The sequence below is a fragment of the Apteryx mantelli genome, chromosome 6, assembly GCF_036417845.1.
Source record: "Apteryx mantelli isolate bAptMan1 chromosome 6, bAptMan1.hap1, whole genome shotgun sequence".
NCBI lineage: Eukaryota > Metazoa > Chordata > Aves > Apterygiformes > Apterygidae > Apteryx > Apteryx mantelli.
In genome coordinates this window covers 7225295-7249863 of record NC_089983.1, presented here as the reverse complement: position 1 = coordinate 7249863, position 24569 = coordinate 7225295, and the positions used below count along the sequence as shown (strand labels likewise).

Sequence of the window (24569 nt, the reverse complement as noted above, 5' to 3'; positions counted from 1 at the left end):
ATAAGAATATTGGTGCACCTTCTGGTCAAGGTGCCTACAAAAGAGCTCAACTTTTCTTGACTCAGACTTTATTTATGTCATTTCTCAATTTGAGCAAATAAAATCACTGAAGAAAAACTGTAGCCGGAATAAAATAAAAGAATTTAATATCAATTTCCTGATTTTGGTCTTCAGCATCTGTTTTTATTTTACTTGTGGTAATTTTTTGTTTTATAGGTGTATATTGCAAATAGTATAAACTGTATTTCTGGTCTAAAGCCTTTTTCAGGCCAAATGTAATTTATGAGTAAAAGTTTTGTTCCAGTGTGATTTGAATGCAAAATAAAAGCTTTGGTGTTTTATTGCTGTAGGAAGATACCAAATGCATAGTTCAGAAATCGCTCTTGAATGTTATTCCTTGAATTATTAGGAGATCTAGCTCTCCGTTTGTACTGCAGAAACGTTAGCCTGTGAGCACACATCACTTAACCAGTTACAAAGATAGATAAAGGAATCTATAAATTTTGCATTTACAAGATCCTGCAACGAAGGCATTGTAAGTTACTCTTTCTGGGCACCACAGGTTCAAGCAGCACTGATGTTAAAGAAAACCGCAACATGGACAACGTTCCCCCTAAGGATGGCAGTGTGCAAGGCCCCGGGGAGGGGACTCAGCTCTCCAATGGTGGTAGCAGCAGCAGCAGCAGAAAGCGTCCTTTGGAGGAGGGCAACAATGGCCACTCCAAATTTCGCCCGAAGAAGAGGAAGAAAACACCGGGCCCCGTTTTGCCAAAGAATGCCCTGATGCAGCTTAATGAGATAAAACCTGGTTTACAGTACAAACTTCTGTCCCAGACGGGTCCGGTTCATGCCCCCATGTTTGTGATGGCGGTCGAAGTTAACGGACAGGTCTTTGAGGGGTCCGGCCCTACGAAGAAGAAAGCAAAGCTCCACGCCGCTGAGAAGGCTCTGCGGTCTTTCGTGCAGTTTCCAAACGCCTCTGAAGCACATCTAGCAATGGGGAGGACTCTGTCCGTGAACACAGACTTTACGTCTGACCAAGCAGACTTTCCAGACACGCTTTTCAATGGATTTGAAACTCCAGTTCCTTCCGATGCTTCCTTTTATTTAGGGTCCAATGGCGATGGATCCTTTAGCTCTAGTGGGGACTACGGTTTGTCGACGTCTACTGTAACTAGTAGTCTTATGCAGTCACCTCTCCCTGCACCATCACCGTATCCATCCACAAGTGGAAAGAACCCTGTAATGATCTTGAACGAGCTGCGGCCAGGGCTGAAGTACGAGTTTCTCTCAGAAAGTGGGGAAAGCCATGCTAAAAACTTTGTCATGGCAGTGGCGGTGGATGGTCAGACTTTTGAAGGATCAGGAAGGAATAAAAAGCTCGCAAAAGCTCGGGCTGCTCAGTCAGCTCTGGCATCCTTATTTAACATGCAGCTGGACCAGACTCCATCTCGACAACCCATCCCTAGCGAGGGGCTCCAATTACATTTACCGCAGGTGAGGAGCCCATTTGCTTTTTGTTCATATATTTCGGTGACTGCCAAGAGTATCCGAGTCATTTGTTTTGAATCAGCTTAAAGCATATTTCTGATGTTTACACCGCTTGCGTGTTTTGTTGGGTGATTTATCCACTTACGGCTTCTGTCAGCGACGTGAAATCATTGTATTCTGAAATCCTTCTGTTCCGTTGGACAGCAAAGAGGTTTTGTTTGTTGATCCTTTCAGCCTTAATCACATCACGTAATAAAATGCAAAGCATAGCTTAGTGCCCGCTTAAATTACAGTTTTTATCAGGGAAAAAATTGAATCATGGCTTTCTCGTGTGAGGCAGCTGTGCACAGATGGAGTTCAAGTCAGGATTTTACTGCTTTAAATAATTTGATTATCTGATACAACAGTTTTTACTAGAGAAGAAAATCATTCTCTCCTGCAAACCGAAATTGTTGGCATGAACGGTGCTGAACAGCGAATGTCAAGGACAGGTTAAGTGAGGCCAGCGCAGTGGTCCCTTGCAGCCAGTACTTGAATAAAAGCCAGACTTTCAGTGCGTGTATCCAAGAAATGTGTGAAGAGTTTTAAATAACTGTCAGCTAAAGGATGATGCACTAATCAAATCAGTTAATTGAAATTTACAATTATTTTAGTCGACAAATATGTGAAAATTACTTTGGCAAGTAAATCTGGTAAGAAATAGTTTAAATCAAATAATAGATGAATTAGGCAAAGTATTGAACATACCAGACATAGACAAGAAATGTAAAGTAGCTAGAATGGAGTAAATTTTTAATCAAGAAAAATTCCCCCTTATTTATGTACTTTTGTTTTTCCCCAGTCAGACACCAGTAATCATTTTTCAAATGACCTCTTTCTAGTGCATCCATTGGCCTTTTTATATTAACATTACATATGCTTATCTCAATTCCAATACTTGCCTATTATTTTCTTGCACCTTTCTGTATGCTTTTTTTAATGAGACTTTCAAGGCTTTGACCTTTGCTATCCCCAAGGAAGGTTTTAGAGTTTGTTAAAAATATAAAATATTATTGTCTAAATCAATGCATCATTCAAGAAAGTGGGATTAAAGAACATAATTTGAGGTTGTGAATATTTTAGGTACATTTTTCCCTCAAAATGTTTGGACAATTTGCATCATTTGGAAACTCATATATGCTGTCTTTTTATGTTGCACAATTATTGCATTATCGGTGAATGTTTCCTGCATTTTCAAATCTAGGACTGTGATATTTCATCTAGTTATTTCTGTTTATGATTTCTCAGTAGTTTCAGTTAATTCAGACCACATTCTCTGTAGAGCTTTTTAAAAAGCCTGTGGCACCAGCCGCTAAAGTAGTTCACTCTAGTGATTTGCACAGTATTAGTTCTTGAATCAGTAAAATGGTCAAAATTGGAACTGCCATAAGAAGTGGGGAAGAATTATTCAGAGTAGCTTCGGATAGGTTTTAATCTTCATTCCTGATGTTGTGAATCACTATCAGCTGTCTTAGCCTACTGTACCGTAAAACCGACTATTGCTATAGGTACGCTTGCCCTCATGCAGGAGACGGCCAGGACATTCGAGCCTTGGGCTGCGTTTTTAAATAACAAAACAGCAACACACACAATCATTTTTTTTGCAGTGCTCCTATGCTGACCTTCATATCTATATTGTATAGAACAAAGGGTCCTTTAGGACCAGATTGCGTTTTACATCTGTTACAGGTGCGCAAAGGAATAGGCTACTCGGCTGTGGAATTACCCTGACACAGAGCATGGCATAAACTCAAGAGCGCCCAGCAGGCTTTAGAAGTAGTTCAGAAGTCTTTTGATCAGCTTGTAGTCAGGAATTTATTGTCCTTTCTTCACTTTGGTGTGTTGTATTAATGTGCTTTTAATTACAATTGGAATTAGCTGTCAAGTTATTGGAATTGTATCAAGGAAGAATTCAGTCTGTTAGTAGTTAGTAGTTAATAAGGGACTTCAGCATTTGTGGGACTTTTTAAGGGTTTGTATTAGGTCTTGCTTTATTTATCTTCTTTATACTCTTTGTGGGTTGTTCTTTTTTTACACAGTGCTTATTCAGTATGTGTAAAGATGATAGATTTGGAGATAATCCTAAAATGAGCAAAGCTGCAAACACTGGAGAGCACAGAAGTGACGTCAAAGGGATAGGATGTGTTATAACCCTTAGACCAAATAAAATGGTAACTGGGTTGGAAAAATCGGAAGCTCGGTGCATGCAAGGGGAGAAAAATCCAAGATACCAAATGTTCAGTGGAAAGAGTAAAGGTATGACGTAGTCATGCCAATAAAGATGTTGGAATTTACTGTCTGAGTGGCAGGTTCAAAATGAATTTTCAGTTCAGAGCTGTGCGGTAAAAAGGACAGGACAATTCAAGATGCATAGTCTGAGATAGCATTACATTATGGATCTGAGAGTCAGTGGTCATCCTCTGCACAAGTCTAAGATCTCTAATATGCTGTAGATTAGCTATATACATAGTTAATACGTTATGGTTAATTTGTGGTGCCTCATGAGAAAAACTGATAGAGTGCAAAGAATTTAGAGGAGAGAAAAGATTATTATTACTCTGGAGCTGATTGTAAGTATTGGATGGAATGCATATCAGTTATTACACACCTGATAGCTGCAGACACTGTGGAGGAAGTTAAATTTGGAGATACATGCGTAAGTTATCAAATGAAACAAGGAAAGTTTACATTGGAAATGAGCTTATAAAAAGGACATTGGTATAGTCTTTTGGGCCGTGGAGTGGATTATCAAAGTGCTAATCCAGTGGCTTAATACATTTAAAATCAGTCTGTGCAAAGCAAGCATATCTGCTTATTTCCAGCTTGACCTTTTGTGAGGGATGAAGCAAGGTTGCCAGTGGTGTGGAGAATCTCTTTGCTGAGAAAGTGGCTTAAAACCAGTAAGTCGCTTAATAAAATGTGCCTCAGAACAGATGAAGAAGTCCTGACGAAAATCAGGCCTCGTGTATGTATTGCCTTGGCATCCAATGTATTAACGTGGAAGAGATTTCATCAGTCTTACATATCGGGCTTTACTTTTCCAAAACAAAGAAATCAATCCGGTGAAACCTTCTGTATTAGCAGTAAGAGAAAGCATATACCAAGGACTCCAAAATGTGCACTCTTCCACTCCTTGCCGTGGAAGAAAATTAAATGTTTCAACACATCTAGGTTAATGTTGTTAAAATGTTTAAAATCCATGTTTAAGGCTTATCATGGATCTATAGAGTCTGTAGGCACTTAAGGTTGATGAGAACTGAATAGAGAAGATAGAGAAAGGTGAACAGTATTTTAAAATCTGCTCTGAAGACAAATGTGTCATGTGTTTATAGATGAAGTGTGGTAGCTATTGCAACCAGGTGTTTGCAAATTGTCCACGTAAAGTCCAAATCAGGTTACTGAAGAAAGGAGTATTTTGGAGGCACTGAACCCCAGGAAGAGCCATAGTGAGCCGGACCAAAGCTTCTTCTCGCCCATCGGCCTATCCGTGGTGCCAAATCGTCCTTTGCTGTCCCAGAGATCACTTGTTTTCTCTACTTTTTTTTTCTTTTCCCTTAGACATTCCCTGCTTCCCAAGAGGGCTGCAAGGGTTTGAAAGAGGTGGGCTGATGCTGTCACTAAAAGCAAAATCAAGCATGGACGGTGGCCAATACCAAATGCCTTGAGAAAACTGAGAACAGGGCATATCTCTAGCAACACTCCCCCAGCATATTCTTCCAAACTCAAGAATTTTCTTAGCCAAAAACGGCATTTTTCCATTTAAGAGCCCTTGATGGATTAGGACACCCTCCCTCCCCCCGCAAGAATTTCAGTTCTTTCTTGAACTTTTGTAAACTTTTAGCTTCCACAGCACCTTGTAGTATTAAGTTCTGCAGTTTAGGTGCGGATTATGGGAAGAAGCATCTCAGCCTGTTGGTTTTGAACCTGCTGCAATGCATTCTGGTGTGCCCCAGTAATTCTGCTGCCTCCTAGTAATGCACTTTTCCAGGCGCTTGGTACTTTTTCCTGCAGTGTTTCCAGTGCATATTGTGCACTTTGTGACTTCTAGTAAAGTCTGCTGGTCCAGGCAACACCTGCTGCCAGTGGTTGTGATGGAAACTGTTCTGCCAGGGTAGGTATCCTCTCGGGGCCACTGGTGGCTGGGGTTGGGAAAACCTTCATAGAAGCTTATCATGATATTTCCCAGATTTCCTCAAACTGTTGACTTAAAAAGATAGCTAATGAGTTGTGATGCAAAGGGGAAGCACTGCTGGGTCTGGAAACAACTGAAGAGATAGGAATGAGGGAATTGAAATTGTAAATATTGAATCTTACGGAAAGAGTTATTTAGATTAGTGAAAGCTGGAGAAGTTGTGAGAGAAGGCAACAAACTAAATAAATAAGCAGCATAATTGCAGATGAAAATAATTAAAACATCCACTAGAGGGAATACTTTTAATTATTCACCTCATTTATTGCAAATTCAACTTAGGGCAGAAAGAGCTTGTGTATCATTATGGACATACGTGCAAACAAAATGTTACACGGAAAAAATTGAGTGAGATCCAATAGTGTGATGGGTATTTTCACTTGAGGTACAGTATTTAATCCTGGTCTAATTTGGGGCAGGCAGGGAATAAAAAAGAAGTATTAAAAAACAGAAACGATGTACAAGTAAGTGATGCAAGGGATCAAAGGTCTGGGAAGACTTCCTCTGGAGAGATGCTGAAGACACCTAGAGTGTTTAGTGAAATATGTTCAATGTATAAAGTTGAATAAGAATGTAAGAAATTCAGACCTGGTAGAAAGATCATACTGAATATGTTCATAGGAATTCGTGAGTAATGTCTTGAATTAATTGTGGTGGAATTAAAAGAGATAAAAAGATACATTTGTGTAAGTAATGCGAGAATTTACTGTCTGATTGGAGTTTCTTTAAATAAATATAAGAAACTTTTTTATCATGGAGAACTAGAAAATAACTACCGTGTTTTATTAGCATAGATATGTTTGCACCTTCTCTGAGTTGTGTATGCTGATCACTGTCAGAGGAGAGATAATGTGCCAGGCTGACCCCGATTTTGCCTACTGTGGACACTGCCAGTGCTCATCAGCTTGTGAGAAAGTTCACATGAGCCCTAAACTGTAAAGGTAAGAAGAAATAAACCTGAGGGAGAACATTTGTGCTTGAGAGGAAGAGGAAAGATCCCTAGCGCTCCAAAGAGTGCCCAGAAGTTTGGGAAGTTTTGGGTCAGTTCCCCGCTCAGATCCAAGAGTGCTGTCAACCCCTGAAGCGCCCTTGGTCCACCACCGCTTCAGTACTTACCAGCATTTATCTAGATGGAACAGCTGCTTTTGGTAGGAGTGATCTCCTGCTGAGATCTTCCTTCAGATCCAGACAGACCTGAACATTTTAAGGTTCAGAATATTTTAAAACATAGATTTTCAGGGTTTTTTTTCTTTTTCTGAAACATTGCTGTAAAATATTTATTAACTGAAATTGTTTTGTATATGTGGAAAAGAACTGGTTTCACTGTAACTTTCACCAGAGAAAGGAACGATGCACCCAAAATAGCTTTGAGCTCACATGCCTCAATGAGCAAACTGTCATCTATTTTGGGTCTTTCCTTGTTTGAATTATCCAACTTTGAATAAATGAGTTAATACAGGAGAGGGTGGTAGAGAAACTGTATGTGTCTCATGTTAGGGCACTTCCTGAGAATGGGAGAGGAAAGTTCAAATTCTGCTTCAATTAATGTTTATTTATATGAGATGGAATAGATCCCGAAAGAGATATGACAGATCCACCCCCCAGACAGGTCAGTGGTCTGGGCTTGATGGGGAGGCAGAGCTTCAAGTCCTTGGATTTTTTTCTTCCAGAACCTGACATTTTTATCAGCCCCAAAACAAATTTGAGGTCTGCAAACTATTAAGTTTAAGTATGAAGGCACCTCTGAAGTTGTCTGGTCAGTTAGAGAAGTTCAGAGATTTCTAACGCAGTGTATTTATGGGTGCATTGGGAATGCCCGCATAACTACTTATTAAGCAGTTATTGTTAAGCAGCTGTTTTGTACTCTCATTTTTACTTCTTCCTTAGGCTTATCAAGAATAACAGGCGTTGAGGATTACAACCTTTAAAGTATATTTCATTTAATGAAGTGATTTTCATCTGGTGTCCTTGTCTTTAAACTGACCTGTTAAACGAGGTAATAAAACAAGAGGGAATATCTCTTTGGAAAGAGAAAAATCTTCATGGTTGTTTCTGGAGGCGATCCAAAGCGGTTGGAGGAGGAAAAGTTGAGCGTTGTGGCCTCTTTGCTTCCAGCGGCCGGGCTCCTTGGCAGGCTTCCGCTGCGCCTTTCCTCACCCACCTCCAGCCTTCATTTCAGAGACACCCTGCACCGTTTGCTTCAGTTTGCGCTCCTTGTTACCTTTGATAATTCCTTTGCAATAGTAAGGTTCAGCTCTGTCAGGCTCCTTCCCTTCTGCTCTCTTCTGTCTCTCCTTCCACCTCCTTTCTCAGAATCCCTTTTATAAAACTGAATTCAGAGTATATCCTTATTAATTGTAGAAGCCATAAAAAGGGTCACTGAGGAAAGAGTTTCCTTTTCTTCTTCTTCTTTTTTTTTTTTTTTTTTAATTCAGGAGACTAGCAGTTTAAAAATATTACTATGGATTTGAGAAAATGGAACAGTTAACCTCAGTAAGCTCATATGTTACATATAGACTTCAACTGTTACTGTTTTTACTCTGCTTTTGTGAGACTATTTTAGAGTGTGCACCCAATATAATAATAATAAGCGTATTCAGGTTCTAGGAAACATACGAAAAACCATAAAATTGATTGGCTAGTACAAGCTTGCTTTCTTCAAAACTTTTAAGAATCGCTGAAAAGATTTTCTGTCCCTAAGTCTGGAAATATATATGCAAAAGCTTCTCTAGTGTTTGCCCAGAGATCAGCTTCGAGGCTATAGTAGCCTTAATTTAAGGAGAACAGAAAACGTTTTCCCACATGTAGCGTTGTCTCTTCTGTCTCTGCTGTACTGCCATAGCATCTGTCCGAAACTGGTTTTGCCCAGGTTGAAACTGCTAGCGATAAATGGTGATGGCCTGAGGATTTTCCATGCTTGTTTGAGCTGAAAATAAGATAACAAAAAATTATTGTCTAATCTGGATCTATTCCCTGATCATAATGTAGCTCATAGGGTAAACACTCGTGCTGGTATCACCTAGAAAGTTTATTCCCCAAAACCCAGGAGCTGAAGAGGACTGTAAGAAGGTAGGAAGAGCTTAACCCAGTGTTGTTCCCAAAGAAGGTACCTTTTGAAACGACAACTTTAAACTGTTGTACCTGAATCTGTCAATCTTGATTGCCATGGAGGAGAGCCCGACTGTCTGCACAGTGTTTTTAGGGGAGCAGCTATCTCACCATTTTGAAATACAGAGGTTGGTCAAAGTTTTTTCATCACAAAACTATCCTGTTGGGGTATCTCAGGATACCCCCAACCAAGTGTACCAGGAAATACTGCAGCTTGGAGTAGAGCATTCTTGGATACCTGACAGTAAAGGCAGACTTTTTTCCAGCTATCTTTGTTAGATGAATGAATTTGCAAGTATTAAAGGTTGATTCTTCCCTTCCCTCCACGCCTTATGATCCACAGAGGCAAACATCTTTATCTAAAATATTTTCCAAAAGCAGCATCGACCTTTAATCGAAATCAAACCACTAGACTTGTAGTTTCCCTTTCCAGGACATTGTTTCACTATGGGAACACTACTTGCATATCTTAGGTGCCGTGATGTTTTTGTGGTTCAGTTGGATGTGGGGGCATGGGATGTAGAAGACTATGGGGGGAATGTCTAGGCTTTGATAATTAGTCCAGAGGAGTTCCATTTCCTGTGGTGTGTGTCCATGAGGGTTGCATTTTGTATCCAGGCAGATTTTTATTTTATTTATTTATTTATTTATTTATTTATTTATTTTTGCGGAGAAGCTTGAGGGAAACTATGGGTGGTCCCATTCCACAATTGCATATTTACAAAGCACTCTTTCTTCAATGTGACATTTTGCTGGGGACAGTTGAGCAATGTCGTTTAGTAAAAATCACACTTTCCTGAAAGTTTACCAGTCTCTTGCAAGCATTAATGTGCAGCAAAGATATTCTGAAGTAATAATACTTACTGATTAAAAAAAAGAATCTTCTTTTATTGGGAGCTCGTGATTAGAAGTATATGACTATGGCAACTAATCCTTCAAGTTCCCTATCACATCAGCTCATATTTACACACAGTCCCATAAATGAGCTTCTCCTTTCTAATCTCTTCTGTGACAGAAGTGAGTTTGAAGTATCTCTAGTAGGGTACTCCACTCTTGACAACATGGCCCCTATGACAGATAGATAAACAGAAAGAAAACACCGTTGATTCTTTTTCTTTATTCTTTAGGAGCCCTCCTCCCCTGCCCCAGCATCAGCAAAAGTGCCTGCAGAGAAAAAGCGAGCGATAGGCAATAAAAACACGACATCTGGTTTTTATCTTGTGTTTAGCATGAAGGAAGTGCTTGTCCTGGATTACTTCCTCCTTGATTTCAAGGTCACTGGAGCATCTCTCTTATGAGGAAAGGCTGAGAGAGCTGGGCCTGTTTAGCCTGGAGAAGAGAAGGCTGAGAGGAGATCTTATCAATGTGTACAAGTTTCTTAAGGGAGGGTGTCAAGAGGACGGAGCCAGACTCTTTTCAGTGGTGCCCAGCGACAGGACGCGAGGCAACGGGCACAAACTGAAACACAGGCAGGTCCATCTGAACATGAGAAAAAACTTCTTCACCGTGAGGGTGACAGAGCACTGGCACAGGTAGCCCAGAGAGGGTGTGGAGTCTCCTTCTCTGGAGATATTCAGAACCTGCCTGGACGCAATCCTGGGCAACGTGCTCTAGGTGACGCTGCTTGAGCAGGGGGCTTGGACTAGATGATCTCCAGAGGTCCCTTCCAACCTCAACCGTTCTGTGATTCTGTGATGATCTATCGCTATTCCTTGACTCTGCAGAGCTAGTGAGGCAGCACATTTCTAAGCTCTTCTGAGGAAAGTTACTGCTCCTTTGAAAAACCAATATACTAGGGATCTGTCTGTCGTCAGTAGCAGAGGCTGTCTCCTTGAGCTGCTCAGCCAGCTGTGTCCCTGTAGTTTACATGTTTTTGAGACATGAAGATGATGGTAAGAAAACAGGCAGCAAAAGTTCCAGATGAATCAGATTGGTTGTGTCATAAACAAAGAGTTTTTGACTTACAGTGTTATGGGAAACGGTGAGATTTTTGTTGCCATGACCATTATAGTTTCAGTAAAATCTCAGTCAGTGGACTTTTATTACTATTTTTAATATTTTGAAGGGCAGACAAATAGGCAAGTCCCAGCAGTTATTGCCAGACTTGAGTCCTCATCTAATGAGAAGATAATTTATTGATAAAAGCATGTCTATTCAGGCTAAAAAGTCTGATTCTCTAATTGTCAAATGTAATCTAAAGCAGATAAACGCTCCATCTTTTCCGGTGGAAGTCAGGTGGGAAAAGGCTTTGCGGTGCTGTGAGGAAGTGGCGTGTCTAGAGTGGTGAGACAAATCTGAAACACACAGTACTGCAACTTTGCGGGACTTGTTCTTTGTCGTCCTGCTGCTCTTCTGCCCACCTGAGGTATGTCCAGGAGATCTAGGGGAAACATGTTTGTAGGTGAGGTGGTATCTTTGTTGAGGTGATTGGAAAAAATGCATGAATTTTGTGCACCGATTCCCTTTATTGACTTACTGAGCCATAGCAAGCCACATGAAATGCATAAATAGACACAAGTGCTCTTAAAGAATCTACTATTTTAATGGAATAGACTGCTTGAGAGAAAAAGATAGTTCATATCTAGTTTATTGGGTAAGTATTCCGCAGTTTCAAACCTATACAAGACCAAAATCTTGACAACTTAATCTGTAGACATTTAATAGTGCTTATTTCTCACCATGCACCTGTTTTTATGCAACTTGGATATCAGATCAATAACATCTTTAATATATTAACCTGCTTCTATCAGTAAAATTCTTTTCTTTTTTCCCTCCCTCACAGTTTCTTCTGTGTTGTTCACATCTCTAGTGGACATTTTTGTCTAGCTTGAGTTCTGCTTAGTTCTTCTTATCAACGCTCTCCAGGGTCTTATTTTATAATTCATTCAAGCGTTTTTAGGTTTCTTTGCCAGCAGCTTAGTTCCACGTTGTTTGAGATGCAGCCCCATCCTTCTGCATAAGCTTACATTTTCCCAGAAAGACTCACCGTATTCTCATTTGTATACTAACACTGTGGTTATATCTACTTCACCAATTATGTAAGAAATAATCTTGTCAGAAAAAGCTATATATACATATATATATATACACATACATACACACACACACACATATATATATAAACCCTATATATGAGCATTCCACCCAATTACTTGTCAAGTAGCTATCGGAGCCTGTAATACCCTTTTATCAGCAGTACTGGCAGATAACTTGTCCATGGGTATATTCCCAGAAATGCCTAGAAGTTTGAGTTCCTGCCCCATGACAAAAAGCCTCATCAAGCGGTGCTGGTTCCCTATGAAATGGGGAGATTACAGGCCTCTGCAGATCAGCCTCCATTTAGCCATCTGGACTGAGGAGCTACATAAGGAAGCGATGTTCAGAGATCCTGAAAGAAGCATTTCTGTACCTTTCCCTTTTACTACCGGTGGTTTTTGGCTCAAGGTTTTGTGAGCACCATTTCTGATATGCGGCATTTTTATGCAGGCAAGTGTTTGAGAAGACTCTTTCAGACCACGCTTAATTTTTACAAAGAAGGAATAATCCATATTTTTTGTTACCTGAACAGCAAGCCTTTCTGGCATGCTGATGCTTTGGTTCAACATGCTGTCCCTGAAGCATCTGTTCTGTTTGTGGTTAGGGTGCATCAGTATTCGGAGAAGTTTTTCACTACTTCTGCAATAATATGTTCTCTCGTAACATTGATCAGCATGGTTATGCGTTGCTTGATAGCTGGTCAGCTACCAGCCATATTCTCCTGGAAGCTCCAGTATGTCTGATGTAAAGCACAGTAGAAAATTAGGTATGATTTTTTAGAAATGAGAGCATGAAACTTGCAACTAGGAAGCATTATCAGCAAACTACGCAGCGGGTTTGTGGCTAAAGTGTTGGAATGGGACTCTGATCTTTGTTCAGTTCTTTCCCCGCGGTGGTCTGCCATGTAGCTGTAGGCAGGTTAATTATTTAAGCTACGTGTGTCTTAATTTTCCATTTCTAATACCAAGATGAGTATAGAACTGTGGCATTTATTGTTTTGCTTCTTGTGTATTTATTTACCTTATAGTCTTTCATCCTGCAAAGTTTCACTCTTATTTACTGCATTATATAAGTTCTGGGACTGGCACAATTAAATTTTGTGTCATTTGATCATGGTGCTATTGTAGCACAGATTATGACAGAATTTTGGGTCCAGCGTCAGAAATACTTTGTTTGCATTAGTGAGATAAGAGTTTCTGAGTTGTAGTCTATTCAAATGCATCATGAAAATTCGTAGTTGGAGTGTTGGGGCTCTTAAAACCTGCAAACTGTGCAATGCAAAACATTGACTGAAGCTTAGGATAAATGCGACCTCCGTCACCACTGACTACTAGTCTTTGTTTCCAGTAGGCTTCTGGAAAAAGCCGTAGAGCTTGGAAATTATGACACACAGGCTGTAGCTATTTCTTCCTTGGCTGCTAAAGCTCTCCCAGAAGGGGGTTAACATTGAAAATTCCTTCACGTTGTTTCCGGGCTGTCGGCTCTTACGGGCTTTGCAAAGATGATGGTGGAGAATCGAGCTGACAGTCTTGCAGCCCTCTGTTTTTTTTGACCCTGGCAATGCGTTTTTAGATCCGATTATGTTTAAGTTTTTGTTTAGATTCAACTGGATCCCTCCACACAGATCTGTGTACTGTTGCCCATCAGCACTGTTGGTTTGCCTTGGACCCTATCTAGGAGGAAGGAGAACGGTGATTTTCTTCCATTACTGAAGGGGCCCAAAGGTAGTTAGTAAGCAGAATCTTCTCAGTCTCAAGAGTCCTTTTGGGCTTGATTTACTTGCCCACGCATGTGTTTAGCACCACATTCAATGCTCTTGGATACCAAAGACATCTGCATAGCACTGGCAGATAAGACACAGGACCTGTGCTCTTCTAGAGCATCGTGGGCCAGGTGGTTACCGCACAGCATCTCGGGTACCGCTGGGGGCAACACATGGACAACCGAACTGAGCTCTTTATACCTGGGACTTCAGCGATGGGATTTGGCTCCAAACTATAGACTGCTACACGTAGTCAAAAATATTAAGCCTAGGTGTTTCTGTGTTCATGAGTGTCCGAGCTGCCGTTATAGTCAATGGAGAGCTGCTCAGTGAAGTCTGGAGGGTGGCTCAGCTGATCAAATACAGGCAGTCTGTTGAGGGAGAGCTGAATGGTCCACCATGTTGACTGCATCTCTGTTGACTGTAACAAGAGCTTAGCTAGCAGCTTACAGCTGGACACCCATCTGCAGGGGTCCGTGGTCTGGACTGGGTTCCCTCCCCAGCTCTCAGTTCTCCCTCTCTCTTTGGATCCTGATGCTGATCCTGGTGGGAGACAGGTGAGAATGAGCTGCCACATCTCCCGTACTAGCTTTGGGCTTCTTTCTTTGTGCCTGGGTGGTGTGATGGTGTCTGAAACAGCCCAATCAGCCTTAAAGAGCCTGTTTTAATGGGCATTCCTACTTCCTCTAAATAAGAGGAAGATGCCTAAGAAGGTTTTTCTCTTTCTTTATGTATCTAGATTACAGCTGTTTCTTTTTGAACGTGTAACTTGCCATACTCAGCCATTTCTTTTGGAATAAATAACTGTGCTGCCATGCACACTGCTGGGGTATTGCGCTTCATGGAGTGCATGTGAAAACCACTTAGCCAGTACCAAGTACAGCCATTAACCAGTGTTTTTCCTCAAAGGCAATGTTGTTGCATGGTTTGCCCTGGTTTTCAGTTTCTTTTCAGGTGAAAATTCAAGATTTTGATTTTGACTCATTTCCTCTAGCTGTTATGGTTCCAACCGCCTTAAGAACATCAGGTGAGATTAGCTGCAGTGTTGAACTGAACCATCGGCAGAGTTCAACAAAAGCAGGACTGGTATTTTGAAGTTTCCCTTAATATTAGAAATTATTCACCCTTACAGTATGACCCATGTTGCTTGCCAACCCTGTTGGCAAATTATAAGGATGTATCTATTATTCAAGTTTTCCCGAAGGTGAGAGAGATGAATCTTCCTAATTTTTGATGGCTTGTTTTGGGTTATATGTTGACATTTTCCATTCCTAAATTTGCATATGTCTTGTAAAAATAAAAATATAAAATTTAACTACTGTTGAAAATGGATTCATTCTTATTTATGTAATAACTGCATAATTAATTCCATGGTTATAAAAGGTTTATATGATGGTTTGAAGAGGCTGGTTTTTGCACTTCAATCCTCTTGTCAGGTCCAATGTTTAGGATACTGAACTGATGTGTTTTGAGGTTTGAGCATGAAAATATTGACTCAACTGTCTATTCAGTTGTTCTCATAAGCCTCAAATGTTCATAACAATCATGAACATTAGCTGTTTTGATTCTTGGCTTAAGGCTGTCTGACCCTGTTTTTATAGATGCAGAGCACACAGAGCTCCAGTTTAGCCTACAGAGAGCTATGAGAGTTCAGTATAACTGAAAATTGGACCCTAGATAGCTCCTGGACGCACTGCAGAACTTGAAAATCTTTGTCCCATCAATCTTCTAAAAATGAACGATGCAAACTCTTTTAATCTATTATGTCAAATCAGTACAAGTGCAGATCTTTATAACCTAATGGTTTTATTATTTGTTTAATTTCCTAACGTGCATTTCTGTGATTTTACAGGTTTTAGCTGATGCTGTTGCACGCTTGGTTGTAGATAAATTCAGTGATTTGACAGAAAATTTCACATCTCCACATGCACGGAGGAAAGTCCTTGCTGGAATTGTGATGACAACAGGTAAAAAAAAAAACAAAACAAAACCCCACACACCCACCCACACCATTTTAACTGCTTAAATACCAGAACTCTGGATGTATTCTAAGAAACCGTATCTTTTCTTCACTCAACCAGTATTGAAATATATTACTGTTTAATCTTCAAACTGTTGTGTTTAAGGCACTTGGATCTTGGTTAAATGTGATTACAAGAAAATTCTACCTGCGAATACTTCTATTTCAACAAAGTTCCTATATTCTGTACAGGTAGAGATGCCTGAGACTTCTGAGATATTTGAGACTTCTAATTGAGACTTCTGAGATAAATCGTATTCTATAAAACACATGTATCTTTTGAAATGAATTATGCACCTTTTTGGAAATAAATGTAAACATAACATTCAGCACATTAGTCACATAGACAGTATCTTCTGTTTTGGCATATAATGTTATAAATTATGCTTGCTTTCCAAGTCCTTAGGACTTTGCGCTTTATTTAGTTATTCTTGCAATATTTCTTTCTTGGTGCTTAGTGTCTCGGTCATTTTAGTAAAAATACTTGCTGAAAGCAGCTTCTGTTTCAGCAGCTGACACTAGTGTGCACGTACAACCAGCAGCAAGGTTGTGCTTTTGTGATTGCTCACATGAGATCTGTGCTCTGCCAGATCAGTTGGATCAAAAGTGAAATTCCACCGTAAGCTGATCTGCATCCGTGCTGCTGCTGAATTTTCCTTATGTTAAGATTTATCCTTGCCTTTAGTCCAGTTGGTCACTTGATTGGACTGAAGTTCATTTTGGACCTGTCATGAAATACCCTATTAGCTGTACAAGTCAGAGCAGGATCTCCTCTCCCACCATGTTTGAATTGTCATTTTTATTCTTCTCCTCCTTCTTGGAAGAAATGAGATTGCTTTATAACAAAGGATAGTCCCACAGACTGCTTCACAGAATTTTCGAGGTATCCGGGAGCTTTGGCCGCATCCCCATTTAGGATGCACTAAGACTTCTTGCAGTTGGGGCAGTTCATTCGTGGTTATTCTTGTCCTCTTTGTAGGCTCATCATGGTCTTTTTCAGGCCTCTGGGATTCACACTTGTGTGCATTCAGGAGGCTGCTGCTGTGAAGGCAGTGCTCCTTGGGCTCTCAGTGCTGACCCCTCTTATCTGGGTTTCCCCAGGACCTGAGCAGGTCCAGTACTCCTGCTGGCATCTCAATGGGCTGCATTTGTGAATCCACCTGACAAGCACGTGGAACCGGCAGAAGGGCTGATGGCTTCACTGTGCAGAACCTAATGGAGAGCGGTGCGCGTGTGTTAGCAAATTGGGCATTGCTTCTGTCAGAGTGAAGGTTTTGTACAGATTGCTGCCAGTAAAGTTATTTGGTACTGGTTCAGCTGCTTTGCCTCACGTGGCTATGACGTTTTCGGTCTGGTATTCTGCATCCTAACCATAAGCCTCGGAGACTACGCTGGTAAATGCAAGAAACTGCTTGAAAGCCTGGCAAGTCTAAGAGAAGGAAACTTGATGGGTTTGACCATTTCTAAAATTAATTTAAAAAACACTGAATTATCTTTAGTGCCAGAAGAGATCATTCTGCCCTAACCTTTATGATGTCCCAAATTCTCATGAAGTATTATGTGATCCAGAAAGTAAGGGGTTCGGTTTTAGTACAGGTGCTTAAACATAAGCTCATCAAAGATCCCTTCCACGCACATACTTTGTGCTCCAAGTAAATACAAAGTATAAGTGGGGTAAAACTGTTCCCCAAAGTCTGTCCAGTGAGACATTGCTAGTCCCTCATCCTGATGATCTATCTGTGAAGAACATGCTGTAGTTTTATTTTAGATTATTGTATAATGTTGAAAAAGTTGTTACTGTAATTACAGCCCTGTGTCCAAGATTCCCAGAGGAGCCATGTGCCCAAAGAATCAAAAGCCTTAATTAACATGTGACTACATTTTGATTAACTGAAGAAATAGCTTTGCACGTTATCAGAAAACGGCTTTGTATGGATGTGTTAAGTGTCTGGGGAATCCCTAGAATTAGGTGACCCTGACGCCCAGCCTTAGAGAACAGCTTCCCCTGACATGAGACACTGAATATCCCGAACAGGAATGCCGTTGGCCATGATGGCTCGTAGCAGGGGAGCCTGTACCAGCTTGTGCTGCCGAGGGCCAGCAGGGCAACTGCTGAAGTTCTCGTAATGTCACTGTTCCCTTCATAAATCTCCACCTGGATTTGTTCTGTTCCCTGTGTTAGACCTCAGAAAAACGCTAGGAAATTTCTGCACGAGTTCAAGGTTTTCAGATTAAAAATAGCCTCTGCAAAGCCACAGTGAACACACAGAGAAGAGAGGTACCTGTCGCTACACGGGGGCATCAGGATGACTTGGGCTGAAGACTTTGTCCGATACTTTCATTTCACTCGGCCCCTTTCTTTTCATTTGAAAGTGCCAAGTTTTTGATCTGCTGCGTGTTTTATTTGAACATTTCTTCTCTTGGCTGTTTGGTAAATAACAAAAAAGTAAATTCTATGAAAATGCCAGCTGACTAAAATGAACCTTGAGCTAACTAAGCTACGTTTCTCTAGATAGTGACTCTAGTAAGTATTTGGCAGAAATATATGCTTAGAAAATGCAAAGGCTGTATGTTTCGCTACAATATCTGGGACCAGACTCTCCCCTGGAGCTGGTACGTATCACGGACGAGTCCCACCAGAGAGCTGGTTATGGCTTCTTGATTCTCAAGTGACTAACCATGGCCCCTTCCACACGTTAAGCTTTATTTCTACTGATTTTGAGGTGGTGGAGCACCTCCCCATCTCTCCTCCTTGGTTTTATCTCAGCCCCATAGGAGGGCAAGCTGGGCTCGTATTCATTTTTGCGAAGGCTGTACTTCGGTTAGGATTTATTTCATCAACAGTGACAGCTCAAACAACCCGTCCTGTTCCGTGCCACTCATCCCCTTACTAATTACTTGTTCTGCCCCGTATATTGGCACTGCCATAGGGCAATCAGGTGGTGAACAGTACTAGGGCCCTGAATTGCATTCAAAACAACGGCTATCTTCCCCATCCAGCTCACCGCATGTTTGCCCAGAGGTGTGCCAGCAGTACAGGAGTGCGAACAAGCCGCTCCAGAGTCGGAGCTGGCACAGCTGTGGATGGGACGTGCATCACATCTGGCTCTACACTGTAGCAGGCTCCCTCTGTATAGGCACCCCTAGGAACTGAGCTCACATTAAGGGGAGGATCCTAAGCCTTAGGTGCCTAAAGTCCGGTTAAATCTGTTTTGGGGTCGGTGTGTAGAATGTGGTTTCTCGACTTTTACTTACTCTAATAACTATTCTGCGGCAGGAAGATAGCAGAGGGCATTTGGCAGGGCTGGCCGCTTTCTGCCTCTGCTGATCAAGCGTTGTGAACTTCGAAGGAATTAGCGTGTGGCTTGTTGGGGCTTTTTGCTCTGTTTTGCTAGAGGGATGTAACATTTAGGACCTGCCTTTCTGAATTCTTCATACAGCTGACCTCTATTTTTTGTGACAGAGGCAGTTTTCTGACTATAAAACACAAAATATTTTTAAAGATTTCACATCTAGTTGTTCTGTGCAGAATTATTTAACATCAAGGACTATATCTCTAGAAATATTATACTGCTGATAAGCTTTGCAGCGGTTTAAGCATTTAATCTTCCTTCCTACTGTAGTTCTACCTTTCCTGTTCTTGGCTTAATACCCAATCAAAATGTGTTGTTTTTTAATAAATCAGTGCCTTTTAATAAGACAAATTTCTAAAATCACAGTGGATATCTGCATGTGTAGCCAAGAGGTATGTGCTGCAAGCTAGCGGGCCAACCGTGTCTCAGAAAAAAGCAGTGTCTTTGGAGTTCAGGCTTTAATATCTCTTCCTGAAGCAGCAATGTTTTCCTTGCAAGTTTTCAATTTCTAACTAGTCTGAACTCCGAAATGAAGAACTCACGTGAACCATAGACCATGCTGGTATAGGCGCAGGGAGGATAGGTCTGAGTGAAGCTTTTGCTATAAAGAAAGTATTGGAAAAAGAACCAATTTTTTTGAAAGGAAAACGCAGAAAGAAGCATTGTTTGAATTTTGCGGGAAGAAATCTCTTGCTAGAATGACTGTGATTTTTAATTGCCGAAATTAAAATTTTGAAATTTTGTTTTGCAGGTACAGATGTGAAAGACGCTCTGGTAATAAGTGTTTCTACAGGAACAAAATGCATCAATGGTGAATATATGAGCGATCGTGGTCTTGCATTAAATGATTGCCATGCAGAAATTGTATCTCGCCGGTGCCTGCTTAAATTTCTATATACTCAACTTGAGCTTTATCTAAGGTAAGCTTGAGAGAAACAGAAGATGAACTAACACCACCAAACTGAAAAGCTGTCTTAAACACTTGTCTTATATTTATTTGAATGTGAAACAATTGTCCTGAAATACCCTGCTGAAACAAGCTAGTATGTGAAGTAATCTCTCTTACATTAGAAAGCGTAACTGAGCACTTCAGGCCATTTCCCATAAAGTTTAACTTTAACAAAACGTGTGTTCAACTAGGTGTGAACCTGGGGAGGGAAGCGTGGAAAAAAGTATTTGGGAATCTTTTTGTAAGCTATAAACATGTAAATCAAAATAATCTGGGCTAGCAAATATGTGAAGTTTCATTTCCTGATAAGTCTCTAAAAGTTCACTGGGAACGTCGAGGGCTCTCTCTTTCTTGTCTCTAGTGTCTCTTCATTTTGTTATTTCTAATAACTGTTAGAGTTATAACCATGTCTAGACATACTGTAATCATTTTAATGTCTATTGAGACTGAGCAGTTTACATTACTTATGTGTTTATTTCAGTTTTGACTATAGCTTTCTTCTCTATTTCAGCAATAAAGAAGATCAGCAAAAATCCATTTTTATCAAATCTGAACGCGGCGGGTTTAAACTGAAGGAGAATGTGCAGTTTCATCTCTATATCAGTACGTCTCCTTGTGGCGATGCTAGGATTTTCTCACCCCATGAAGCAGCACAAGAGGGTATGACAGCAATCATATTAAAGCTGTGGAGTCTAAAGCGTATTTGATCACATACAAGTGGCACAGTTAGAGCTTAGGTGTCTTCTTTCCTTTTTGTGTAGATGTGTGTTAGAAAAAGGTCTCTCCAGAAAATCCGAGTAATTCTTCCTGTATCACAGAAGTTAAGTATAGGCAGATCAACCACCTGGGCTTGAAGAGGCTGAAAATTAGTAAAGATAAGCCAGCGTGTCAGCAAGTATCCTTACAGAACTAACCAGGCCATTTTAATCTTGCTGTCTCTTAATGGTTGTTGTCTGCCTGCTCATTTCTTGATCTGCTGCTTGACTTCATTCTAATACTATAATGTGCAGAATAGAATTTAAGAACTACCTGCTACATATTAATTGTTCCTTCATGGAAAGCTTGGTTTAATTGCGAATGCATTTTAGGAGACACGGTGTACAAGAGAGATGTTTGATGCTGTAGCTAAATTGAAAGGAGCAATAGAAATTGTTACGCAAGTTAACAATTATGCAGGCAAGTGTCTTTAATTGACTGTTCTTATTTTAATGCCATATATAAAGTATGTTGAGAGTATTTCTGAGTTGATGGTGAGCACTTTTTGTCGTATAGATCAAGGGGACAGACATCCAAACCGCAAAGCAAGAGGACAGCTACGGACAAAAATCGAATCTGGGGAAGGGACAATTCCTGTGAGATCTACTACCACTATCCAGACGTGGGATGGAGTATTGCAAGGAGAAAGGCTACTTACCATGTCATGCAGTGACAAGATAGCTAGGTGAGATATTACTAATTGGTTTCTGTGGTATTGTTTTTTTTATTGCTGAATAAAAAAGGCAGGTGTGCATGACATGTGCAATGAATGTGCAGGTTATCAATGGGTTTCACTGCTTAAGCGTAGTGCGAGGGGGGCTATAACCATTAATAAAGCTCTGATTCTTCACCTGCGATTGGTGTCAGACCTTCTGCTGGCTTCATAGGTGGGGCGGAAAAATTATCTGTCATTCCAGCCACTTAAAGTCAGGACAGCTTTGTTTTGTGTTTATATCACTGGAAAATATCAGAGGAATGGTTTTTTTTTTTTTTTTTTTTTTGGCCTAACATAATACGGCATTAGCAAAACAGTGCAATAAGTACATTACACAAGTCATATTGGATAACTTCCTCTGATGTATTTACATCTTTGTATATTAGAGATACATGTGTGTTCCATGGATGGATTTAGAATTACATTGTTTCATACAAGGAAGAAATGTTTCAGTTAAAAACATGTTAATTGATGGGCACTTTTAAATTGTAACTTGAAAATGATTTAAATTTTATTTGAAATGTTTTTACTTAAATGGTTGAACTGTAATTAAAATAATATGTTTTCTAACATTAGTTCTTTTATGTACATTTATCTGATTTATTCTTTTTTCTTTTATTATTTAATTTTTCAGTTTTCTTTTTAATTGGGCATAGACAAAAGATTCACCTACAATTTAGCAAGTGTCCTTTAAATAGTATCAGAAGCATGGGAGACTTCCTAGAAAATTGTAGCATGATTTTTCAAAATGAGTCTGTATGTTTTCAGCCTCTCTATGCTTTCATAAAATGTGTAAGAGAAATGCCAAGTTTTTCAGCTGATGTTTTTAGCTTAATTTTTAATAAAAATAGCTATGCATTTTTGTCAAGTCACGGTTAGTTTGATTCAAAATTTATTGAGCATATTTTAACACAGAAAATAAGTCAGAACTTATTTGTTGTACACTGTGTATACCAAATTAACGATACAGGGTGAAGGTTATGTAATTGTTTTTTTCCTCTAGTCTTGTCTCAAGCAATCAACATCTCTACTGAATAAAGACGTTTTTCTTTGTTATTTTTAAATCCCTCTGACATAAATGGCCAGGGCCTTTTTGAAGTGAGGACAGTGGGTTGTTGAAAAATAATTCTATAAAAATGGCATTTAAGTTTCTTTTAGAATTTTATCAATAACTCACCAAGCAGGTTTGCCAGCTTCACATCAGTGACTTCTTTCAGCCGTCCAATATGGTAATCATGCTGCATTCATTTGACTTCTTTTATCACGTCATCATTGCTATTAGTGAAAATAAAAAATGAAGCGAGTTCTTAAGCTAGAACACATTTGACTATTTTGTTGATTTTGTGTGATGCAGAACAGAATCCATCTCACGCTTGCCTAGCTAGCTGTCACCTCTCCTTGGGGCTAATGGGAATAATTTTGTTTGTGCCAGTGAAGGAAGCAAATAGAATCCTTTGACACAGAGCAAAGACTATATGACGGGTAAGGAGGCCCAAATTTTCATATTCTTTTTTCTTTTTTTTTTCCATCTCCTCCTTCTTCTTCTTCTTCTTCTGCTTTTATTTTTTTTAATTTCCCTGACACTTATGATCATGTTTTGTCCATTTAAATTTGAAAGAATGCATTGCTATGTAGTTTCCAATATTCAGTACTACAGAACAATTTAGCCCTTTCAGGTGTCACTAAATTTTCAGTCAGGCTAACTTGCTCCTATGGCACAGAAATAATTTCTTTAATAAAAACCTACTAAGTACCTCTTAAGTCAAACTCACGGTCAAACCAAAGCTTTATTTTGCTAAAGATTGCATTTCTTTGCACAATAAATCTTCCAGCCTAGACAATATAGGGGTAAATTCTCTTTGTGCAGGATTACGTGGGGAATCCAGTGTATTAAAATTATTGATTTCTGAACAGCTCCCTTGTATAATCCAACCTATTACTTCAAGCCTCTGAGTGCTTTGTTGCAGCCTGCTGTCTACCCCATCCTGAGCCGGTTAGGAGTATCTAAGGAACTTGCAACCTTTCTGTTTTACTTCTCCGTTCCAGTGAAGAGTTGCTGACAAGTACAGGCTCTCCAGCGGCTGCTTTCCACTGCGGTGGAGTGCCAAGCCCACCGGTAGTAAGGGGATGAGCTTTGATACTCATCTGTGGGCTTCCTCTGGTTTCTCTTTACGTTCTGACTGCATGTTGGCAAACTTAAATTCACGAAGCTCTGGGTTGGATTCTGCCATGGACTGGGATAGGACTCATGAAATGGGCTTTGGCTGTAGAATGATGTTGGTCTGCTGTTTTCCCCGAGAGCTCAGCTCGCCTTTTCTTCCCTGGCTTCTCCAGTGGCAGATACTCAGCACTCCTTACGCCACCAAAACATCCTCCTGAAGGGACAGTCCTGCTGTTCTCTGCCAGTCTTCTCTCATTATCGCAGTGGTAAAGGCAAGGTGGTGGTTTAGCTCCCTTCCCAGTCACCTGGGAAGTGAGAGAGCAAGAAGTTGTGAAACAGCCCTGTAGATTTTGCCTCAGAAAGTCCTCGCTTTACTCTGACTGCTCATCTCCCTCTGTTCTTGCTTTTGTAACCTTCTTTCACCTCGTGCTTGTGTTGGGAGAATGCTGGAGAGGTAGGGGAGAAAAGACAAAAACGATCAAGAAATCTGAAAGTTCTGCTTTAGGGAGGAAGGAGTGGTGGGGGGTCCCTGCCAGGGCACCAAACTCTAACCTGTAGTGATATCATGTGGTGTAAACCTGGAGAACAGCAAAAGGTCTGTATATGTAACAGTAGATGTAAGCCCACCTTGGATCAGAAGCATTCGAACTGGATTATTCCTAATGTGTTTAGCACGTGATGTCATTCGAGGGCAGTGTAACGGTGATTTCTATGACCAGAATAATTGGTTTGGAACACTAGTATTCATAGATTTGTTTTAAATGTATCCTGAATTTGTTCCATATATGTGTATTTTGGCTTCAGATAATTGCTTGAAGTTCTCATAAAACATTCCAGTCATAGATGGAGTATGTTTTATTGTCTTGCTGAGAAGAACAGAACGTTTTTCTCCGTGTTTTATTCCTAGGAATGATCCAGGAATTGAGAAGTGGTTTAACGTTAGATCCAGTTACTAAGGGGGAAGTCGCTTGTTCCCTTTTTGTCCAAAAG

At 40.3% G+C, this 24569-nt stretch overlaps 1 protein-coding gene across 2 annotated transcripts in view; it reads left to right on the top strand.

The window, feature by feature from the left end:
* Positions 1–24569, top strand: part of LOC136992339 (double-stranded RNA-specific editase 1-like) — a 99694-nt gene that overhangs the window by 52932 nt on the left and 22193 nt on the right. For both annotated transcript variants that reach the window (XM_067298680.1, XM_067298681.1), the window contains 5 exons: positions 563–1497; positions 15478–15592; positions 19750–19918; positions 20459–20607; positions 21220–21388. In XM_067298680.1, the coding sequence (XP_067154781.1) occupies positions 563–1497; positions 15478–15592; positions 19750–19918; positions 20459–20607; positions 21220–21388 (1537 nt within the window). The remainder of the gene's footprint in view (positions 1–562; positions 1498–15477; positions 15593–19749; positions 19919–20458; positions 20608–21219; positions 21389–24569) is intronic.